General features: G+C 35.4%; 1 protein-coding gene across 2 annotated transcripts; it reads left to right on the top strand.

The window, feature by feature from the left end:
- Positions 1 to 1,861: 1,861 nt before the first annotated feature.
- Positions 1,862 to 14,919, top strand: prodhb (proline dehydrogenase (oxidase) 1b). 2 transcript variants are annotated; one of them, XM_055039112.1, is made up of 15 exons: positions 1,862 to 2,306; positions 4,264 to 4,469; positions 6,382 to 6,416; positions 6,505 to 6,654; positions 6,830 to 6,894; positions 7,000 to 7,110; positions 8,847 to 8,920; positions 9,105 to 9,186; positions 9,698 to 9,790; positions 10,216 to 10,362; positions 10,541 to 10,716; positions 11,254 to 11,352; positions 11,475 to 11,563; positions 11,712 to 11,812; positions 12,959 to 13,114. In XM_055039112.1, exons 1-15 carry the CDS (start codon positions 1,941 to 1,943, stop codon positions 13,004 to 13,006), a joined length of 1,842 nt encoding a protein of 613 aa, XP_054895087.1. In that variant the 5' UTR covers positions 1,862 to 1,940; the 3' UTR covers positions 13,007 to 13,114. The 2 variants fall into 2 exon arrangements, with proteins under 2 accessions (XP_054895087.1, XP_054895086.1); XM_055039111.1 differs by lacking the exon at positions 11,712 to 11,812 and having other exon boundaries at positions 12,959 to 14,919.
- Positions 14,920 to 20,698: the final 5,779 nt, after the last annotated feature.

Below are 20,698 nucleotides of genomic sequence, written 5' to 3'. Positions count from 1 at the left end.
GTCTTTGCAGCTCCTCTTGTGTTACCACATCACATGTCACTTGGTTGTCTCTGATTGTTTCTGTGTCCAATCAGTTTAAGTGGACAGATGCACGGTTTCACCAATACTCAAAGGATGTAGGCCGGAATCATGAAGGGATAATTAAACTTGCATGTGATCACCACATGACATGTATTGAATTACTTACTGACCCTTCTTATATATAATGAGTGGGTGTGTATGTGCACTGATTACGATTGTATTTGTCATGTTTGTGGTTAGTAAAGGACCCAAATGCAGAGACTGACTGTAACAAAGAGAGAAGAGATTTAACAAATAATGAACGCAGAGAAAATAACTGAACACAGCAAGACATATCCAACATAAATAAACAAAATGATTGGAAAAATAAACCAAATAAAAAAAACAAAATCTATATGCACAATTGTCAGAATGGTGTAGGGGTTTCCTTTATTTTTCACTTGTTATTTTTGAGATCAGACATTTTAGGCAGCTAAAAAAATATTTTGTCTTATACCCCAATTAGGGGAATTATCAGCAACCAAAGTAAAACAAATAAAAAATTAAATGCCACCAAAATTTCAGCTTAATAGTTAAATGTGTTCAACATCAAACTTTTCAGTAATTATACCCAATACAAAATGTACTATAGGGAATTATTTCACTCTAAAGTAAAGTGGAATGGAAGTATAGGTTTGGACCAAAAGGATATGCTCAAGTTAAATTAGGACCTCAACATTCTGACAAATCAAATGCAAATGAGCAAATAAGTTTCATTGCTCTCTGCCATTATTTGAAACATATGCAAAATGTATGCTATCACTATTTTCATGAAAGTTCCTCAAAAAAACAAGAACACAAAGAGTTCTATAAAACAATACATATATTTTTAAATATCTCACAGATTTTAAATGTCAGTAATGAAGATGCTAGTCCTAGTCCATAGTACCAAAAGCTAAGTTGAAAAGAAAAGCTCTCCACTTTCCAGTATGCTAACATTCCAGGCTAAACCAATAACAATAAGAAGTGGAATAAAAGCAGATGAAAGAGCTTCCTTCATGAGAAGCCTGGCTCAGCCTTAGAGAGGGTTGAGGAGTACATTGATCAGAGGAAAATTCAGAGTAGAGGGGCTGCTCCTCCACAATACCAGGATAAGCTGAGATAAGTTACATAGAGATGGATTCCTTCTGTGAGTCGTGCAGAAAAACCTGAAGTTGTTTTTTGTCAGAGCTCACCCACTGAAAGGAGACCCTAGTATAATTCTTGAACTTCTTGGAATTTCTAAAATCTCTCTGAATAATTGCTGGGATACCTCAGAATGAGCCAGACAGTCAAAGAGAATGGATGATAAAAAAAAATGCAATTTGTGAAACGTGAAAGAAAATAAATTGACATGCAAAAAAAAAATGGAATGCATGAATTCAGATATAGTTGCATTTTGCAGTGCTGTGAAAAGGCTACTTCAGTAGAACATTTCAACAATATTAAGTAAGCAAGAGGTTTGAAGTTTGGGAGCTGGGAGCACTAGGAGAAGGCAGATTTGTTGTTTTTTTTTTACAATATGTCACGACTGATGTCACGACAAAGTGATCGTTTTTGACATAAACAAAAATATTTTATAAAAAAATACATACTGTAGCTTTAAGGTGGTGAGAAAGCTATTCAGTTATTTTGCAGAACCAGTTAAAACTGTCTATAGAACCACACCTGGTTACGTGATGAAAGTCTCTACAAGAGGAGTTCATTCATCAAATACTTTTCTGAGAAGTTGGATTAGATGCATAGTTTGTGGGTGTGGAAATCGTCACACCCTCTTTCCACCAATCAGGTGATTCCTTTGACAGACCCACGTTCTGTTTATTTACGCTGTCGCGTGCCAAGCTAAGAAGATGGTGTGCTGACTTTTGACAATTATTTCTCATCTACGTTATCGTTCCCGGATGTTTTGTCTCAAAGCCATGCCAGCCCCCGCGTGGGTAAATTCAGATACTCTCTTGAAGCGGTTATTATCCAACCGAAGGCTGCGGTCCAGCGTTACCTTCAGCTCGACGACCCGGCCGGAGAAGACGGACCATGGCAGAAACCGGAGCGGAGCACAGCGTGCCTCTGCCCGACTGCAGTCTCCTGGGAAGAGTGGGAGAGCAGGGAAAGACCGCACCAACTCTTCCTCCGCTGCTAACGAGATCTCCGTAGACTTTGAGCAAAGCCAGGAAGCTTACAGGAGCAAAGACTCATTAGAGCTACTCAGAAGTTTGGTGGTTTTCAAACTTTGTTCCTATGACTTCCTGGTGGATAAGAATGAAAAGGTAATGCAGACCAGTAGCAAACTAACAAATAGAAATTGGAATGGTACTGGTGATGTATTTTTGTGGGTTCAGAATGATTTAAATTAATACTATGATGCTGATGTTACATGTATTTTGCATGTATTTACATGCAAAATACATGTAAATACATGTATTTACATTCTTCTAACCTGGAACAACAGGTTAGGAGAATGGCGATACACTAAAAGCAAGACACACTCTGCTGGCATTACCTTGTCACTGTAGCCTAGATATGATTTATTAATCAAAGTTGATAGCCTTCACTCAGATATTTATAGCTGTAATTAGTATCTTTACCAATTTTCTAATTTGTAAACCTGAAACTGAAACGACAATACATTCCAGACTGTTGTGTTGTTCCTGACTGCTAACCATTCAAACATCCTGCAGTGGGCCTACACCCATGTCTCAAATTACAACCTGCTCTTTGCAACTTGTTGCATAATATAAGCTAGATACTATTTATATCTAGTATCTAGCTTACCAGTATCCATACAAAACCAATATTTCTGTTCACATGCACAATGTTACTTTAAATGTGGCAGATGACAAATTTGAAATAATAAATGTGTAGCTGGATTTAATCCCGTATATGTTAGGATATAAACACACTTTTCTTATTCACTAATTATTTAATGTTGTGACAAAGCTACTTTGTCTACCTAACCGATGCACATCTATCTACATTTCACACATACGAGAACTGTATTAAATCATTCTAAGGCTGATTTCATCCTCACTCTTGCTTTTCTGACTTTTACTAAGAATATCATCTTGTGCCATTTCAATTTAGGCCTGAATCATTATAAATCTTATCAGATGTGTGGAAAAAAAAAAGACCTAAATGGTTAATCAGTATAAAAGACCGACTAAATAAAATTGAGTCTGCTCAATGATAGCAAAACGTAATTTGCATTAATGTGTGTGAATGTCACAAAGTTATCTATAAAATATTAATCACTTATTGCATTTTAAACACGCCACAGATATGACGTAGTTTATGCGGCAACAGTTAATCTACTTTTATTTAAGAAATATTGTTTATAGAAAATTAGTATTAACTTTATCTGATGTTTTGGCAGCAATTACCTTATTTGCAGTTTTGTATGACTTTATGAGCTGACCTTTCTAATAGCTTCCCAAAAGATTTCCTGCTTCATAAATCAAAAATCATCCCCAAATGTGTTTCTGGCATAGAGAGCTTGAATGTGTTGTACTTGTGTAATTAGCTGATAAGTATTGAAGTTCAAGAAGTTATTTACACTGTTGACATTGGATGCTCTGATTCTCCAGTATATCAGGAGAATATATGATGGACAAAGCTTAATTTTCAGGCATTATTTGAAATCACCAATAACTAGCAGTATAATATGTATTTCAAAACCACAGTTAAAAAAATACCTCTGTCACCACAGCACTATATGTTCAATAACAGGGTCACAGTATAGCGATTGTACCTTTTAAAGTCTCTACTCATGTTAAATTAAATATACCCAATAGAAACAAACACATAGATACACACCTTAGTGTATTTTTAATGTAAATATTTGTAATATTTAAACCTCATTAAGGCCAAACTGTCAGTTCATGGTAGTTTACATTTACAATATTTAAGCATTAGGATAAAAACATACCTGTTGCATTATAGTGGTAATCTTTGTACACTTTTTTGCATGCACGTATCATGCACAATCCTGACCTTCACAATAATTTACTAATGTTTAGTTTACTTGTTTTCTTAACTATTTATTCAGCAATAGCTTGCTGCTTTTATGTTTTTACATTGTTAGGTACATTTAAAACATGGCAAGTAGTTGTTTGTCATTGGGTGCTATGAGTCGTGTAGATTCAGTACTATTGTGACACAAATGAAGAGCCACACTGTCATTGTCTGTAATACTCCAAGACTATAACGATGTTTTCTCTTTTTGCCTAGATAATGTATCTTGGTAAGACAATTCTAGGCCAGAAGGTTTTTGATCAGCTCATGAAGATGACCTTCTATGGCCAGTTTGTTGCTGGGGAGGATCACATATCCATTAAACCTCTGATCCAGAAGAACCAGGCTTTTGGTGTAGGCTCGGTCCTGGACTACAGTGTCGAGGAGGACATCAGCCAGAAGGAGGAAAACCAGAAAGAGAGGTAATACAACATTTGTTACTTTTTATTTGACATTAGAACTGATACCAGACATGAATAATAATTTCTCTGAATTTGTGTTTTAGATGTTATTTCCATCAACTTTTATCAAATATATGACAAATTACATACATTTTATAACTATTCATCTAAATTGGAAAAATTAGATGAAGAACTGTGAAAAAAATAAGATTAAGATACAAACTGGGATTTCTTTTGGCACCTATTAAGATCGGCATTATTTTGTCACTTACCTGGCATCCAGTCACATGGTCAGCACAAGGCAACAGCTATTTGATCTGCCTCCTGATGTAAACTAGGATGACAGTAAAATCCTTGTGCAACCACTGTCTCTAGACAGCCACTATGTTACTTCACTCTCAGCTCTGGGCGTTGATGCATATGTGGAATAATTAGAACATTTTCACAGTCCAAGATTAAAAATAGACAGTTCGGCCTGCTTCACAGTTAGTTGAGTCAGTTGACTGAATAAGAGGAAACATTTTGATGAGAATTTCTTAGAAGCAAAATAGAAAAAATCAACTTGTCAGATTTATTCAGTATATTGTAGTAAGTACAAAGACCCTTTATATCTTGAATGACATCTCAGATTTTTAAAAGGTCAAAAACGGTGAATGAAGTGTAAGGTTTTCAGGCAGTATAATTCTAGGTTGATGTAGAGTGACAGCTGATTTCTGTGTCAAATCGTGCCACAAATGAGTTCCTTAGTTTTTTTAATGTTTTGTCAAATGTCATTACCTTCATTTTGACCTACTTATTCTATTTTACAGTGTTAAGAAAAAGTACATGGCTCTTACAGATTTTGTTTTGATGTTTTTGTCACAGTTAAATGTTCTAGATCTGAATACAAATTAAATACAAAACCAAATGTGGGTAATTTGTTAATTCAGTTATATTTTTACATTATTTAGATTTTGCATTTTGTATTTACTATTTAATTTTGTCTGATATTAAAATTTATTTCATGACCTGAAACATTTGACAGTTGCTGATTTTTAGACCAGGGGACAAAATTACACCACCTCCATCTGATCCCCAGTGAGCCGGAAAAGCCAGACTACAAGGAAAAGAAACAAACACTGGATTAATGTTAAGCTGGAGATGCTTAGAGTCATAATAAGTATGAGTGGGTACATGTTACTTAATACTAACTAATACTAATGAATATTAGTTATTTTTTTTAAACTGATGTCTGTTCCCATTACATTAGAAAATGTCTTGTTAAAAATGAAATAATCTTTTGATGCAAGTAGTTCTTTTTCATCTGAATTAAGAAATTATTTTCTTAAACAAGCTCCTGTTTGGCTGAAAAGTTAACTGTAAGTTAGTTTTGTCTTATTTCAAGAGTACTAAAATATTTGCACTACGAACTAGACCAAAAATCCTAAGATGTTGTGCTTTCACAGTGCAAACAATTAGACATTTAGGGAATTGAGCTTAAATATCGCTTAATTTTTTATTATTTTTTAAAACATTTTTAGTTCTATATGAATTGTATTGCATTGTATTTTCAACTGTTTCTTTTTGTCAAAATGTTGCAGTGGTAAACCGACACAACTCCCATCAGCTCTCCTGAATTTATGATGAATGACTTGCTCTCTGTTAAGTCAGATTTTTGTTTACATGAACTTTGTCTGATACCTTCTGATGAGAAGGGGGAATAGGTCAAGTGAAAAGTGACGCTTCAAGGCCCCATGAGGGAGTCAGCGTTAAACATCAAGAATGTTTCAGCATATAGTGTTTAAGGTCATCAAACAATAACACTACGGCATGCCACAAGGCCAAAAATGTTCACAAAGAAATGTCAATTCGCAAAGTCTGATGCAACTCACTTTTCTAATGTTGCCCCAATCCTGAGCAAATTAACTGCCTTTTCTCAACACTTCTATTTCAGCTCAAGCGTTTCCGCTGGAGGGGAAGGGAGCATAGGTAAGCTGCCTTGTTTTGTTCTCATTTGTGTACACAGCACATGATGCAATTAGAAGAAATAGGCATGCAAATTTGTTTTCATCCCCAGGCAAGGGCTACAGAGAGAAAAACTACGAAACAGGCAGGCAATTAGGTGACAGTCAGAGGGAAGTGATTGGAACCTGCACATATTTCTATGCTGATGAGGCCAAATGTGACCAGCATATGGAGACCTTTATGAAATGTATCAAAGCATCTGGTGGGTAAACTAAATAAGTGATAAATTTTGAAAATAAAGTGGTTTTATGCATTTTATTGAAGTCATGACTTTAAATAGAACCCCAATAGTTATGCAATCCGCTTTATTTACTTATTTCTAAATTGTTACAAAGCAATTGTCTTTATATAATAATCAAACAGTTTCCTATCCATAGGTGGGAGTTCTATGAATGGGTTTTCTGCAATCAAAATGACTGCACTTGGACGACCCCAGCTTCTGGTAAGCTGTAAATGGTAATGTAAAGCTCAGTGTGACAATCTAGCTTGAGGAATAGCAGCAGGAGAGAAGAAGAATAAGATCTTTTCTTCTCTTTGTTTCGATAAGCTCCGGTTCTCAGAGGTCCTCGTGAAATGGCAGCAATTTTTCACATTCCTGGCATCACAGCAGGATGGCATGGAGGCCTTGGAGCAGAGGCTGGAGCTGACACAGCTGCAGGTAGTTTTTTTTTTCTTCTTCTTTGAGTTCAGAGATCTTTTAATTCAATCTCATATGGGTAAATTTATCTTTCACAAACACTGCATAGACAGCAACAGGATATTCCTACATGTTGTAATGCAGGAGCTTATTTGTTAACCTTATACTACATGCCCAAAATAATGGGACTTGAAAGAAGCTCGGAAGTGGAGCCTGCACCAGTGTACAGATTGACTCGTGTTTGAACATTAAGGACATTGAGAAAATTTGCAATTCTAACAGTGAAGAGATAAGCTGGCAAACTGATGTGTAGTTTATTTACATGTTAAAGTTGGTCTTTGCTTTTCTTGTAGAGTATGCAGGTCCTCTTTACAATCAATAGCCACCATCAGCATGTGAATGTGTGCATGAATAGGTGAAGCAGTGGATATACTGTGAAGCACCTTGGGGAATTTGTGAAGCACTATACAAGTACAGACTATTGCTATAATCTAAAGACCAATATTAGATTCTTGCTCACCCGAGGGAGATGCTGTTTACATTGGAATTTTTTGTTAGGATATAAAAACATACGACAATGAGTTAGACAGTAAGAAAATACAAATAAAACAGGACATGTAACAATAAGATAAACTAACGTACAATAAATCAAACTAAGGTAAGATAAATTAGGCTAAGCTATGATCAGTTAAAAATCTGAAAATTTGATTAGATAATAAGAGAAGTTAAATTGTTTTAAAATCAATTGCACTGAACTAGGACAGACAATAAGCTACAATAACTTTATCCTACTCAAAGTAAACCAAGTAAAGGTAAGAAAAGGTAAAGTAAATTAAGATAGAAGGGAAGCTTAGTTAAACCAAAGTAAGTTAAAAAGGCAGTCAAGTTTTAATCTTATCTGAATTGTGATAAGCTAAACTAAGGCAACCTGACATAAACTATGTTAAGATAATATAAGCTAAAGTAAGATAAATTATCTTAAACCAAGATAAATGGTAGAAATAAGGCAAAAGGAACAGTTACTTTTCCAAACAATAAGTCAGACTTAGCAAAGTTAAGGTCAGCTGAATAAAGCTGATCTAAGTTAAGCCAAAGCTTGAGCTTCATAAAGCTGAGTTAGGCATTTTATTGATTCTTATCTGGTAAAATCTTACTGCCAACACAGCGACAAAAAGCAGAAGCAGTCAAAGCATAGCATGCATATTGTCTTTGAGTTCTGTTTAATCAATTAAGCTAAAGTGAATAAGTGAGTTGTGTTAGTTGTTGAACATACATCTGTACAAGATATTACCATCTAGGGTTCTGCAAATTTATGTATCATTTATTTACCCTTTAGACTTTTTCACAAATAAATACTCCTATTAGCTACTGCCAGAAAACAACATGAATACAAGAATCATAATTTAATAGCTTTTGACATTTGGCAAATACTTGCCTGTTAGCACCTGAAATAAATTTTTTGGCCTTCCTCTCAGCTTCTCTGCAGTCAGAAATTTGCAGGCACATTATTTCTCATTAGCATTCTAGAGCCGCTTTGCATTGATCATTAATTGGATATAAAGCCTAATCCAAGTGTGCTCAATTCCACAAGCACTGTGATTTATAAGGGAGGATGTGCATGTTTATTACATCTGCTTATTATGTCCTTCTGATGCTCAGCACATTTATGGATTTTGCAGAATCACAATTTTATTAAGTATCCTGCACACAGATTTATTGAGAAGGCCCTAGAAATGTAGCTGTTTTTGTGATTACAGGAATTGATGATCAAACTGGGTGCGGAAAGTGACTTCCTTGGCTGGTTTACTAGAAAGAAAGGAGAATCAGCAGGGTAGGCACAAACACAATACCACATTTCCACTGTATACAATCAACTTTGTCTTTCTATGAGGTGTGTTTTGTTAGATTATTGACATTAATGAGAAATTATACACAATGTTTGCGTCACATTGTTGCAAACTTTTATCATAATTTAGTGCAATGGTGTAATATTTTTCCACTTTTATTGCCAACAGATGCATTGACATCCTTGATTGGAGCAGTCTAATAGATGACCGAGTGAACACATCAGGCTTGCTTTTAGTTCCAAATGTAAAGGTGAGAAGAGCATAAATCTTTGAAACATATCACAATTCAAATACAATTTTATGCATTAGACTTAGGGTCGAATTAATTTTTCTATTGGAAACTTGATAAGTATAAGTTACAGTTAAAATGTTTGTTTTTATTAGCACCTGATGGATAATTTTAGGCCTCTTGCTACAATATGTAAAATTAAAGCATTACATAAAAAGTGACAGGATGAAAATAATTTACTGGAAGATTTATTTATTTACTTTATCAAAATGAAGCTTTTATATTTTCATATTTATAGAACTCCTAGAATTTGAAAATACATTGAAATTGTTTAAATGTATGAGAGCGCACAATTGAAAGCTTCCTGCAGGTAAATATAGAACTACCACTGTGTTCTAGCAGTAGCTCTATGTATACCTGAGTCACATAGAGCTCAGGTATACATAGAGGTAAGGTAAGGTAAAAAGTACCTTATCTTACCGTTTAGATATGTTTTGGTCTGTAGTTTAATCTGTGCTTGTTGTTTTTATAGCTGGATAAACTGGAGCCTCTGCTGAAAAATTTCACCACAGAGGAGGAAAATCAGCTAAAGAGGACATTGGAGCGACTTGATGTATTAGCCAAGGTAATCAGAAATCATGTTGAAGCTTTCAATGTTTATTATAGTTTACATCTTTGACCAATATCAATGTTTAGAACTTTTTTGTGCCTTTTCTTACAATGTTTCTGCATGTAATACCTATATTGTGCACATGTTACTGTATGGACAAATCGATACACATTAGTTAAGCAGCTCTGAAAACAACTTACTTTAGTTATTTAGTTATATTCACTGTTAAAGCTGTCGATATTTGGAGTAAATTCATAGCATTTTTTTTTTGTCTTTGTAATAACAAAATATGGACTGAGTCAAGAAAGGTATGGAGAAATGTGCATTACCCATTATATTTAACAGTCAAAATGTTAAATATGAATAATTCTAAAAAAAAAAATACTAAAAATTGATTGGTACATCATTAAATAATTTTAATTCAAAATATAATTTCACAGTGTGCCTTAAAAAACGGTGTTCGCTTAATGGTGGATGCAGAGCAAACCTATTTCCAGCCAGCCATCAGTAAACTCACTCTGGATTCACAGAAGATCTACAACAGAGAGAAGCCTGTTGTTTTCAACACTTACCAGTGCTACCTAAAGGTTAGAACCAACAAAACCAAACAATTAAACTTATAAATTACCTGAGAATTGTAGCAATGCAATAACTTTGAAGAATGATATGTTTAAACAGCTAAAATATTGGATGTAGAGCTCTCGAGGTAAAGACGAATGAGAACATAAATAAAATCTCACTTGCTCTTCTCTTTTTATTTTGCAGGAAGCATTCAAAAATGTAACTATGGATGTAGAACTGTCTAGAAGGGAGGGTTGGTGTTTTGCCGCTAAGCTGGTACGTGGCGCATACATGTATCAGGAACGAGAGAGAGCGAAGGAGTTTCGATACGAAGACCCTATAAACCCCAACTATGAGTCTACTAGCACAATGTACCACAGGTCTGAACAATGGCTTGTTTCTTCATTTATTACAATCTGTCTAAATCTGATACTTTGTAAATAAATTTGTTATATCAAAACTAAGTTCACATTTTCTATTTCCATAAAAAGCGAGCTGACTATATGTGTTGCTTAATGTTGCCAACCCCCAATTTAAAATCCCAAATATTTACTTAGAGAGCCTGGATGCGATATATGACAAGCTATTATATTTTTAGTGCATTGCATTTAAACTCTGCTTTCGAGTCAGATACAGCAATTGCCCATTCTTTTGTGCCCACACCTGGTCTAGATGTTAGTGGATAACATGCAGAGTCTCAAGTAATCGGTAGGGCCTTGTGATGATAGAAAAAAAAAAACTAGGAGAGTGAGGAAAAAGTAGCTTAATTTTAATGAATATTGAACTTATAATAAAAGAGAAAACTAATACAATGTCAATTTTTTCTTGTATTGAGCAACCCTAATTGTGACCATATCTATGTTGTTTAAAGAAAATTTTACAACCAACCAGTTTATTTTTATATGTTCTTTGGAAAGGTGTTTGCACTATTTGCTGGACGAGATTGCTCTTAACAGAAAGGCCAATGTTATGGTTGCCTCTCATAATGAGGACACAGTAAAATACACCCTGAAAAGGTAAGATTAGATTTCTCACCAATGCACTGTGTAAAGTAATAAAAAAAAAAAAAAAAAACATTTCTCTCGACCACGTGTCTCAGAAACTGAACTAATGTTATTTGTTTGTCTCAATCATTCAGAATGAATGAGCTCGGTCTCTTACCAACAGAGAACAAGGTGTTCTTCGGTCAACTACTGGGCATGTGTGATCAGATCAGCTTCCCACTGGGTGAGGAAAACACACAAAGCACCTTGCCCACTCTCCTCCACAGTCACACAGGGACAAGGCAACAATCCTTCCTGTCTTACGTAGCAATGATTTGAGAGTTTCAGTCCAATCTCTGCAGGATGTGCATTATCTGTCCTCCCCCCTGTAGCTCTCAGCTGCGTCCCACGAGGCCTTCAAGCTGCACTCAGGAACCTCACAGGTTACACGGACAAACATTTCACATGTCAAAGCCAGCCTCCAGCCTGCAAGGTGACATATGAACTGTGACAACTCAGTATTGACCACCTGTCTTAACGAAGCATCACTGTTGCTTCTCACCACTTTCATTTGTCAGTCAAAGACAGAGACACTGGTGAAAGACAGCTGTCTGTCAACATGGGGCTCAGGATGAAATGGGCTGAACTGTTATGGAAGTAAACAGAGATACCCCAATTTTTTTTGTTGCGTTCTGAAGAGAGAAAGAGATGGCACAGTCATACTGGAATCACTGCCTTCCAAAACTATATTAGAGATGAGCTGAGATTGTTATTGTCAGTCACTTAGAAAGTCAAAATTTATGTATTTCTGTGATATTGTCTTTTGGGAAACTGTTAGCCAGGAGGCTTTTGTCGAAACTTTGTTTTTGCAACATGTTCAGTTTGATGGATGATTTTGGGTAAAACATTTGTCTGAAAGGTAAACACCAAGAAAATTATAGTTGTTATGCTCAGCAGATAACCTGACAACTTCAAAGTCACTGCAGCTGAGCAATAACAAGAGTCCATCTGCAAAATGTATTTTTGGGTCAATCTAGCATAACATGTAAAACTCTTGTACTGTGGAAATAGCCATGGGCTATGAGATTCTTATGATTTAATAACCTAAAGCAAAAATACAATTCTTATAAATATTGACTGACAAAACCTTAATTTGAGGAATATTTTCTAAAATTGACTTTTCATCTGCAAAAACTGTTGCTTTGCTTTTCTTCCCAGTTTAGCTGGCCAGTTAGATTTTGTGATTTAGTCAAAATTGACTCATAATTAATTCATAGAGTTGCTATGTAAAAATAATACAAATAATAAGATAGATTCTCAAAATGATTTTTTAAAATGTTGTCTTTCATTCTATTATAGTGGATGTTTTATGGCAAACTGACCAATTATCTCGCTTACTCAGAAAATTGTTTATTTTTTGTCTTCTCTTTTTCTTTCTTTGTGAGATTAAAGTGACTTTAGAACCGATTATTTTTTTAACTCTTAGGTTTTTTCTTTATTCTTTGTGAGCAAACATTGATTGATTAGCTTTCAAAAACAATGGTTCTCCTTGAGACTAGTAATAAGGTCTACAAGGTAAAGTATTACAAAAAAATATCTTTTAATGGTAGAATACCTTGTTTTGTTTGTCTTATCTCAGCCCAAGCAGGTTTTCCTGTCTATAAGTACGTCCCCTATGGGCCAGTGAGTGAGGTGATGCCCTACTTGTCCCGACGGGCACAGGAGAACCGAGGCTTCATGAAGGGTGCCCAAAAAGAGAGAGAGCTGCTGTGGAAGGAGTTGAAACGTCGACTTGTCTCTGGGGAACTTCTCTACAGACCACTGTACTGAAAACACAGAAGCAGAAACCGAGAGGAGAGTTTGTCAGCTCCTTGAGGGATTTTTTTTTAGCAGCAGCCGCTATCAAACTTTCTCTCTAGCTTGATGGCTACTGCTGCAGCTGTCTGCTCCAACTCTCTCCCTGTGCATGTCCTGTTTTATCATGTTCTGTGGTTTTTTTCTTTTTTTGCAGATGAACTGCATGGAGCTTTATTATTTTCACCCACCTTCAACCCATCGAAGTCCTACTACAGATCCCTATTTCTTTTTTTATCTGCCACCACAACTAACAGCATTCCTCATTTTTGTCATTGTGCTATCTGTAGAGCTCTGGTATCCATCAAGTGGGCATCTTTACTGCTCCAAAAGGACTCTCTAAAATGTCAACAACACTAGGGTGGTCATCCTTCGTTATTGCTCCATTTATCTTGGAGAGGATAGATAATAATAAAAATAACAGACTGGATTTAAATTGCAGCAAAGGACACATTCTATATTTGAAGTGGTTTTTCGTTTAATTTTTTATCTACTCTATTCCAGCCACGCACTGCTGCTGAAGGCATACTTGTATTGTATCTTTGTGTCTGAAGGTGTCGCGAGTTTGAAAACAAGGCTTCTTCCTAAATTGTTGCGAAACCTTGAACCTTATTACATCCCTCATCTCTTTATAATTTGCAATTAAAAAATGTCAAATCTTCTATTTTTGTGCTTGCTGGATTGTATGTGTGAGGTGTAAAAAAATATATATTGGTTAACCTTTTATACTAGAACCTACAAACCTGCGTTTTTTTTATTTTCACACAGAGTTGCATTTTCCTCATCATTGGATTTTGGTAAATTACACTGATATAAATATATTGAAAGGAAGTTTTTTTTTTTGTTTGTTTTTCTGACATAACTTTAACAATCCAAAAGAGTTCAAAAAACAAATAGTGTCTTACAAAAATTTACAACCCTGGAACTGTTACATTGTGTCACCTTACAAACACAAATTCCATTGGATTTGATTTAAAACAGTTGTCATTACCACATTATTGTGAAGTAGAAGGGAAAAGCATATGTAGTTTTCAATCTTTTTGTGCATTTATATTAAGTTCCTTAGAATCAATACTTTGTACACTCATCTTTCACTGCTGTTTCAATTGTAATTAATTTGGCTTTCATCTCTACCAATGTTTGTAGATATGAAGACTCCAAATTTTTGTTAATTTTTCTTTGATAAATGTTTGCATTGTATATAGATGGTATATGAACAACAATATTTGAAGTGCACTCAAGAGGATGTAGGTCATAAATATGCTTTGATGTTGCTGTATGTCCTGAGCCATCTTACTTATGGAAACTCTCCCTTAATCTTCGGTCTTTTGCAGCCTGGAACATGTTTATTTCCAGAACATACCTACATTCATTTCCATCGTGTGACCTACTCTCCCATCTCTGCTGAAGAAAACCATTCCCACAGCATAATATTCTAGCTTTCCAATTTCACTGAGCATTTCACTTGTAGGGCAAAATGTTCAGATTTGGTCTGAACTGATCAAAGCAACTTCTTCCACATATTCAGCATATAGCTTTACTTTCAACCGATTCCCCAACCTGTACTGTGTTTCAATGAAGCTTCTCCAAAGTTGTTCAGGTGGACAGTCATGACTTGTGGGCTGTATAGTTAAGACATTTTAAGACATTGAATGTATCTTAATAAATGTAAGAGTTTGTATAACCTTGCAGAAACCTTTTGAAGGTTGGACTGGATTTTATTTATGGCTATTAGAATAAAGAGACTGGAACACAAATACTTTTCAGATTATTTTGTCTTTTTTTCTTTCCTCTTCACAGACATACATTTCAAATGCACATGGCATCTTGTGGTTGTAATGTGATACAAGAGGAAACGTTCAGAGTATGCAAGGCAGTGTAAAACACTAAAGGAGTAATAAAGCATTTTCACATTTTCTTTTTACAAAATTAGTACAGTAAATGGTAATTTTAACACTTTAAAGTTTCACCAGGAAATACGTTTTCCTCAGTTATTGATACACAGTTCATATTTATGCCAGGGGGAAACTAAGCTTCTTAGTAATTATGGTCTTGTCATTTTGTGCGAGGAGTCGGTGCTCTGTAGACCATCATCATTTAATTACCCCTGATACTTCAGTCAGTGCAGATCACAGAAATTGGATGCATTAATCATTACTCAAAAGAAATGTTAGGGGCTGGTGAGCTTTACTGCGGCAGAGCACCGCAGAGCTGTCACAGTTGCTTCATTCTATTGGTTTAATTAAGAATCAAGATGCCTTTGATTTCAGGAACACCTTCTGGGTATACATTTGCCAACAGAATCCCTTTTCACTGGTTGCCTGGAAGATTTTGGGTTTGCTTCACAGATTACAAATTGAAGAATTTTGCACAGCTTCCAAATTAGCTAAAACTATCATCCACTTAGCATATTATTAACCAAGACAGCATTGAAGAACACACTCAGACATATATTTGCCAATGCTAAGTCAGCATAGGCAAATATGACTGATATGCTGCTGACTTTTCTTGGTGTTATTGTTCAGATGTGCCTTTGTTATTTTACAGGGTGGAAGTTTGGTGTTTTCCAAAGCACTGCTCATCTACATAAAAAAAGCATTTTCAGGAAAACATCTCAACCTTTTTCTTTTTTTTTTTTTAAATAGATGGATTGGCTCGTTGCTGCATCCCAGCTGCAGTTTGAGCCATAATCAGGGATTGTGTGCCAGTACATGAACTGACAGTAACAAATATAGTAGCTTTGAGCCGCTGTGGAGTATCATGTATTTTTATCTGTTGACAGCGAACTGAGAGATTACAGGAAACCATCCGCATTCGGTTTAAAAGCCGCAATCATATCCACAGTGGGGGAATAATGCTAAAGCTTTATTTCTCTCCATGAGATCGGAGGGGGAGTTATCAAAAATAATTTTGAAAAATACAATTGAAGGCTGATGCATTATGCTTTCTGAATGCAGGGGAAGAGTTTTCAGTCCTCACCCCACTGGATTTTATATCAGTAGAACCGCTTTTTTATTACTATAAACATCATTTTAGGTTGAACTATAAATTATATAAACTGCTGTAGAAGTATTGCCTCATCCCTAACCACAAGCTGATTGGCCTTTTGATTACGACCTTACTAGAACTACAGAAAAACCCAGTTGGTTGCTTAATCAATCACCTGTAGTATTCCTATAGTTCTCCTCCATAATTCAACAAAATACACTTTTCATTGGCATTAAAGGCAAATATCAGAATTATATGAATAGACAGCACACTCTGTTTCCTGACATTGCACCATAATCATAAAATTATTTGTACATGGTCAGCCAGAATCCTGAGGGCAGTCTAGTGCAGATCTGTCAAAGTGCTACATGACACATTGTCAATATTTAACAGCAACATCTGACACTAGCATGACTCAAATGTCAAGCCAGGAGGAAGAGTTGTTAACATTCAGCAAGGCAGTGACATTTCTCCATAAAATAATTGGCAACACATAAGAAGGTGTACCCAAAATCCAGTGTGATTACAGAAGAACAGGTAAACAAAGCTGACAATTGGCTGGTACCCACTAATTATTGGCTATATACACCTGTCAGTTGTTCTTCAATAAATGTAACATTTGAAATAATAAAAAAATAACTTTGAAGAAGACCAGGTAAACAACTATAACCCTAACAAAACAAACCACACATGCACTCTGACTTTAAAATATTTTTTGCTAAAGATTCTGTTATATTTTGTTTGTGATTTTCTATTGATGTTCATGAATCAAACAATAAAAATTAAGTAATAAGAAAACTTGTTGAACTTGAACAAAACTGAAATGAATTACTTGGTAATTTCTGCAACAATTTAGGAATGACTTAAATAAAGCATCAGGACATATGTGCAGTACAGATGGTCCTCCTAAATGCCCTATATTTCAAAAACCAGTAATAACCTTGCTTGGCTGCTGATCCACTTATGTACAGCATAGTATCAGATACACAGAAATGGCAAAACTTGAACCTTTTAAACTAGCAAAATTTCTGCTGGATTATAATCCTGTTGAATACTACAAATATTATTTAGTTCTGATGGAAAAATTATCTATTTTTTATGTCACCTCCCTTGCTGTGATATGTCAATCTCAGTTTTTTTTAACCAGGATTTTTCTATGAAGCTCTTACAAGTAAAAGAAGAAAACTGGACATTAGTATTTACATTGTGATTGGCTGATTGGTACGGTTTGTGTGTGTAATGTTATTTGTTGTGTAGAACAAAAACACAAATAATTAATTTTATCATGTGGTAATTCAGGATTTAACACAGTTTCTTTTTTTTTAACTTAATTAAACCTCTGAATTTCAGGAGAGTAACAACTGAAGTGATGAGCTTTCTCTGCGCTCCTTATCTGCATCATGTCATCTTTTCCTACATCATCACCAAGAGTGGAGGAGATGAGAGGGAGGCTTGTTTTAGATCAAACCTTTCAAGCTTTGACCATGTATTTAGCTATTTATTTGTCTAATCACAGGCAACCTGTGTGTGATCATGCAAAACGTCTTTGATTCATCTTTCAGTGATATAGCAATGTTTTTTGTTTTTTTTAGCTTATGAATTTCTTTACACATTTTTACATTTAAATTGGAGAGGTGTGAAAAGATAAAGCATGGCATGGTGTTGTTGGATAGTGGTAACATTATTATTGGGTCATTCCAGTCTGGGCATCAGTGCATAAAATAATAGTTCATCCAAAATGAAAAAGTACTTTCAAAAAGTGCAGCTCAAATTTAAGTTCATAAAGAGAAGACGTACATGATATTTTATCTAGTGTGCATAAAGAAATAAGAAAATGAGATAGAGCAGCACCCCTGGCTCTGTGGTAATCAGTTTTCAATCCCTTACAGTGGTGAAGAACTACTATGGAAAGAGAAATTGAAAAATTACAAAATGTTCTGCTCTGGGTCTAAATAGCCCCATAGCTCCCTGCTCAGTATTACTTTCCTTCAAACAATTTTTCATTTTTTACTGAGAGTTTAACTTCACAATATTAAAGTATTTGTTAAAGTGCTTCTTGGATCTACAAATCCACTTCCGAATAATGCTACACATCTTAGTTTGAAAGAAGTCAAAATGCTCCAATGGTAGTCTCAGTCAGACCATCTCCCTACTAAGTTCAGACTTTGTTTAAAAAGTTGTCCCGCAGCAGTGTATGAGTGTAAATAATAATGCAGGTGGGACATTTGGACAGAACATAAATTTGATGTTTTGAGAAAGGCGATACATAAAATGAGCAGATGCTATGTCCTGATGTAGGTCACATAAATTCCAATAAAAATATTTTTATACCTGATCAAATTTAAGCGTACAAGCAACACACACAGTTAGTTGCCTTAATCACCTGTCAACAGTTCGAGAGAATGTTGACTCTTTTCTAGAGCTGTGTGTAGTAGTAACTGTACTGTGTTGTAGACTCTACCATCAGCTTTAGCTTTCTCCTGCCCTTATTTCCAAGATGACAGATGTCAAACACAGAGAATGGTTTTGGTCAGAGAGGAGAAATTTGTCTACTCCACCTTCATTTCCTTCCACAAAGTTCACGTTTCCTGTACTGATGGCATTTTCTCGCCATTCTTTTCCATGATGCTAGTAGCTACACATCTCTTCCATGATGAATTTTTTTATACAGACATAGAAAGTGATAAGCATAAAGGCAAGAACGTAAATCACATCTCATTATTGGCGGGGACTATAAACAGGAAAATTTCTTAAGACCAATTTTTGGGGGGGTCGACAAAGGTACAGTGAAATGTAAAGTAAAATGTGATTTAAAAAGCTTTTAAACCACATTCAAGTTACAGGACCAAAAATGACTAGTAATGCACATCAAATGTGTTTTTCTAAGTAAGCAAACTGTTGAGATGTAAAACTAAAATTCAAATGTTGCTTATATACAAGTTTTGTTCAGACTGACGATCTAATCTCTGCTACACCTTTACAAAAATGTAAGGTTCTAAATAAAAAAGCTTTAATAGGTAACTGCTCTTAATGAAATTCCTCATGAACATTGATTTATTGTAATGGCTCCCAATACAAGTTATGGGCTATTTAAATTATAACTTAAGTTGCTTTATTTTTAAACCTCTTTTTAGTTTTGCCATGTCCTGTGTGACAAGGAACCAACAGGTAGATAGAAATCAATATCTGCGGAGCATCATAACTTAAATGTGACATTTAAATAGGAAAATATTCAGATTTTATTTTGTGCTTTTAAAGGCTCTCCATTGAAGATTGTGAGAAATAAAGGTATAGGTTTCTGTTTTTTTCTGTCAGTTCTCTCTTCTGTTCTCGGCTCCTACACTCTTACCCGGGTCCGTTTGCTCAGCCTCTCCCTCCTGTTTCAAACTCTTCAAATTAACTAAAAGTTAAAGAACTAAGTATGAAGGAGATCTTTGCTACCTTTGACAAAAAAGCTTAGTCTATGAAAAGTGTAGTTTTGCTAATGAGGCAGCTGGGATTTACGCCTCTGCTTAAAGGTAGTACTGCAGGAATATAGCATCCAACAGTTCTTCCTGTTTCAGAGGGGAAATCAAATGACTTTCTCATGCAATAAATCTACATTGTTTGGAAAAACAATGTATCAGTTGCCTAATTTGTCATGTTTCACACTTTAGATTTAAATGATAATAGTTGACTTCAATTCACAAATGCAGAGGGTAAAACAGTAGTGCACTAAATCACATCTGATTTCTAGGTTTTTTGTTTTACTTAGGATTTCTAAATATTGGCTTTTGAACTTTCGTTCAACCGTGAATAGAATATCCTTTATCAACACTTCACATTTACCATCACTTAATTGAAAATTTGATAACTCATTGGATAAAATTAACCCTGTACCCCAGACCAAGTCCCAGAGCTACAGAAGCCCCTTGGCTGCCATAAAGCCCTGATGTGAATCAGTGAGTAAACAAATGAGTCGTAACGATAGCAGATGGGAGCTGTGATCACTAATCTCATCGCCCTATATAGAGTGGCAGAAGCACAGATAATCAAGGGAGCAGGAATGAAGAGAGAGCGTGTTATGTTTTATGTCGTGTACACTGGCAAGTTTGTATGACGTGACACACTTTTATTTCACACATCAAAGCTTCACATTGTGCCACCTCCATCAGTGTCATCACTGAGCCATCAAATGGAGATGACTGCAAAACCTCCTGAGTGGATTCCTTAGGCAGAATGTTGACATTTCTTACAGTTCTTGCAAAAAACTGAGCTGGAAGAAAAATGCTAATAAATAACACATCACACGCCTCTCACATTTCTTTTTATTTTATTTTCACTCAGTCTACGAACTGGTTTGTGTTTTTAGTTATCTCATATGAAAGTGCGCACAGCCATCAATGGAGAATTCAGCACACAATGACTGAGGCCTATTGTTCCTTTCACTGTAAATAATAGTTTTACCTGAACACACAAACAATTTGCTCTGTGCCAATGAGCACCACCCGCATATTATAGATCATTAAACCACTTTCATCTCCTCTCTTTGAGATGC

Source organism: Poeciliopsis prolifica, unplaced genomic scaffold, assembly GCF_027474105.1.
Source record: "Poeciliopsis prolifica strain line A6 unplaced genomic scaffold, Auburn_PproV2 SCAFFOLD014, whole genome shotgun sequence".
Classification (NCBI taxonomy): domain Eukaryota; kingdom Metazoa; phylum Chordata; class Actinopteri; order Cyprinodontiformes; family Poeciliidae; genus Poeciliopsis; species Poeciliopsis prolifica.
This window is presented reverse-complemented; position numbering and strand designations above follow the sequence as displayed.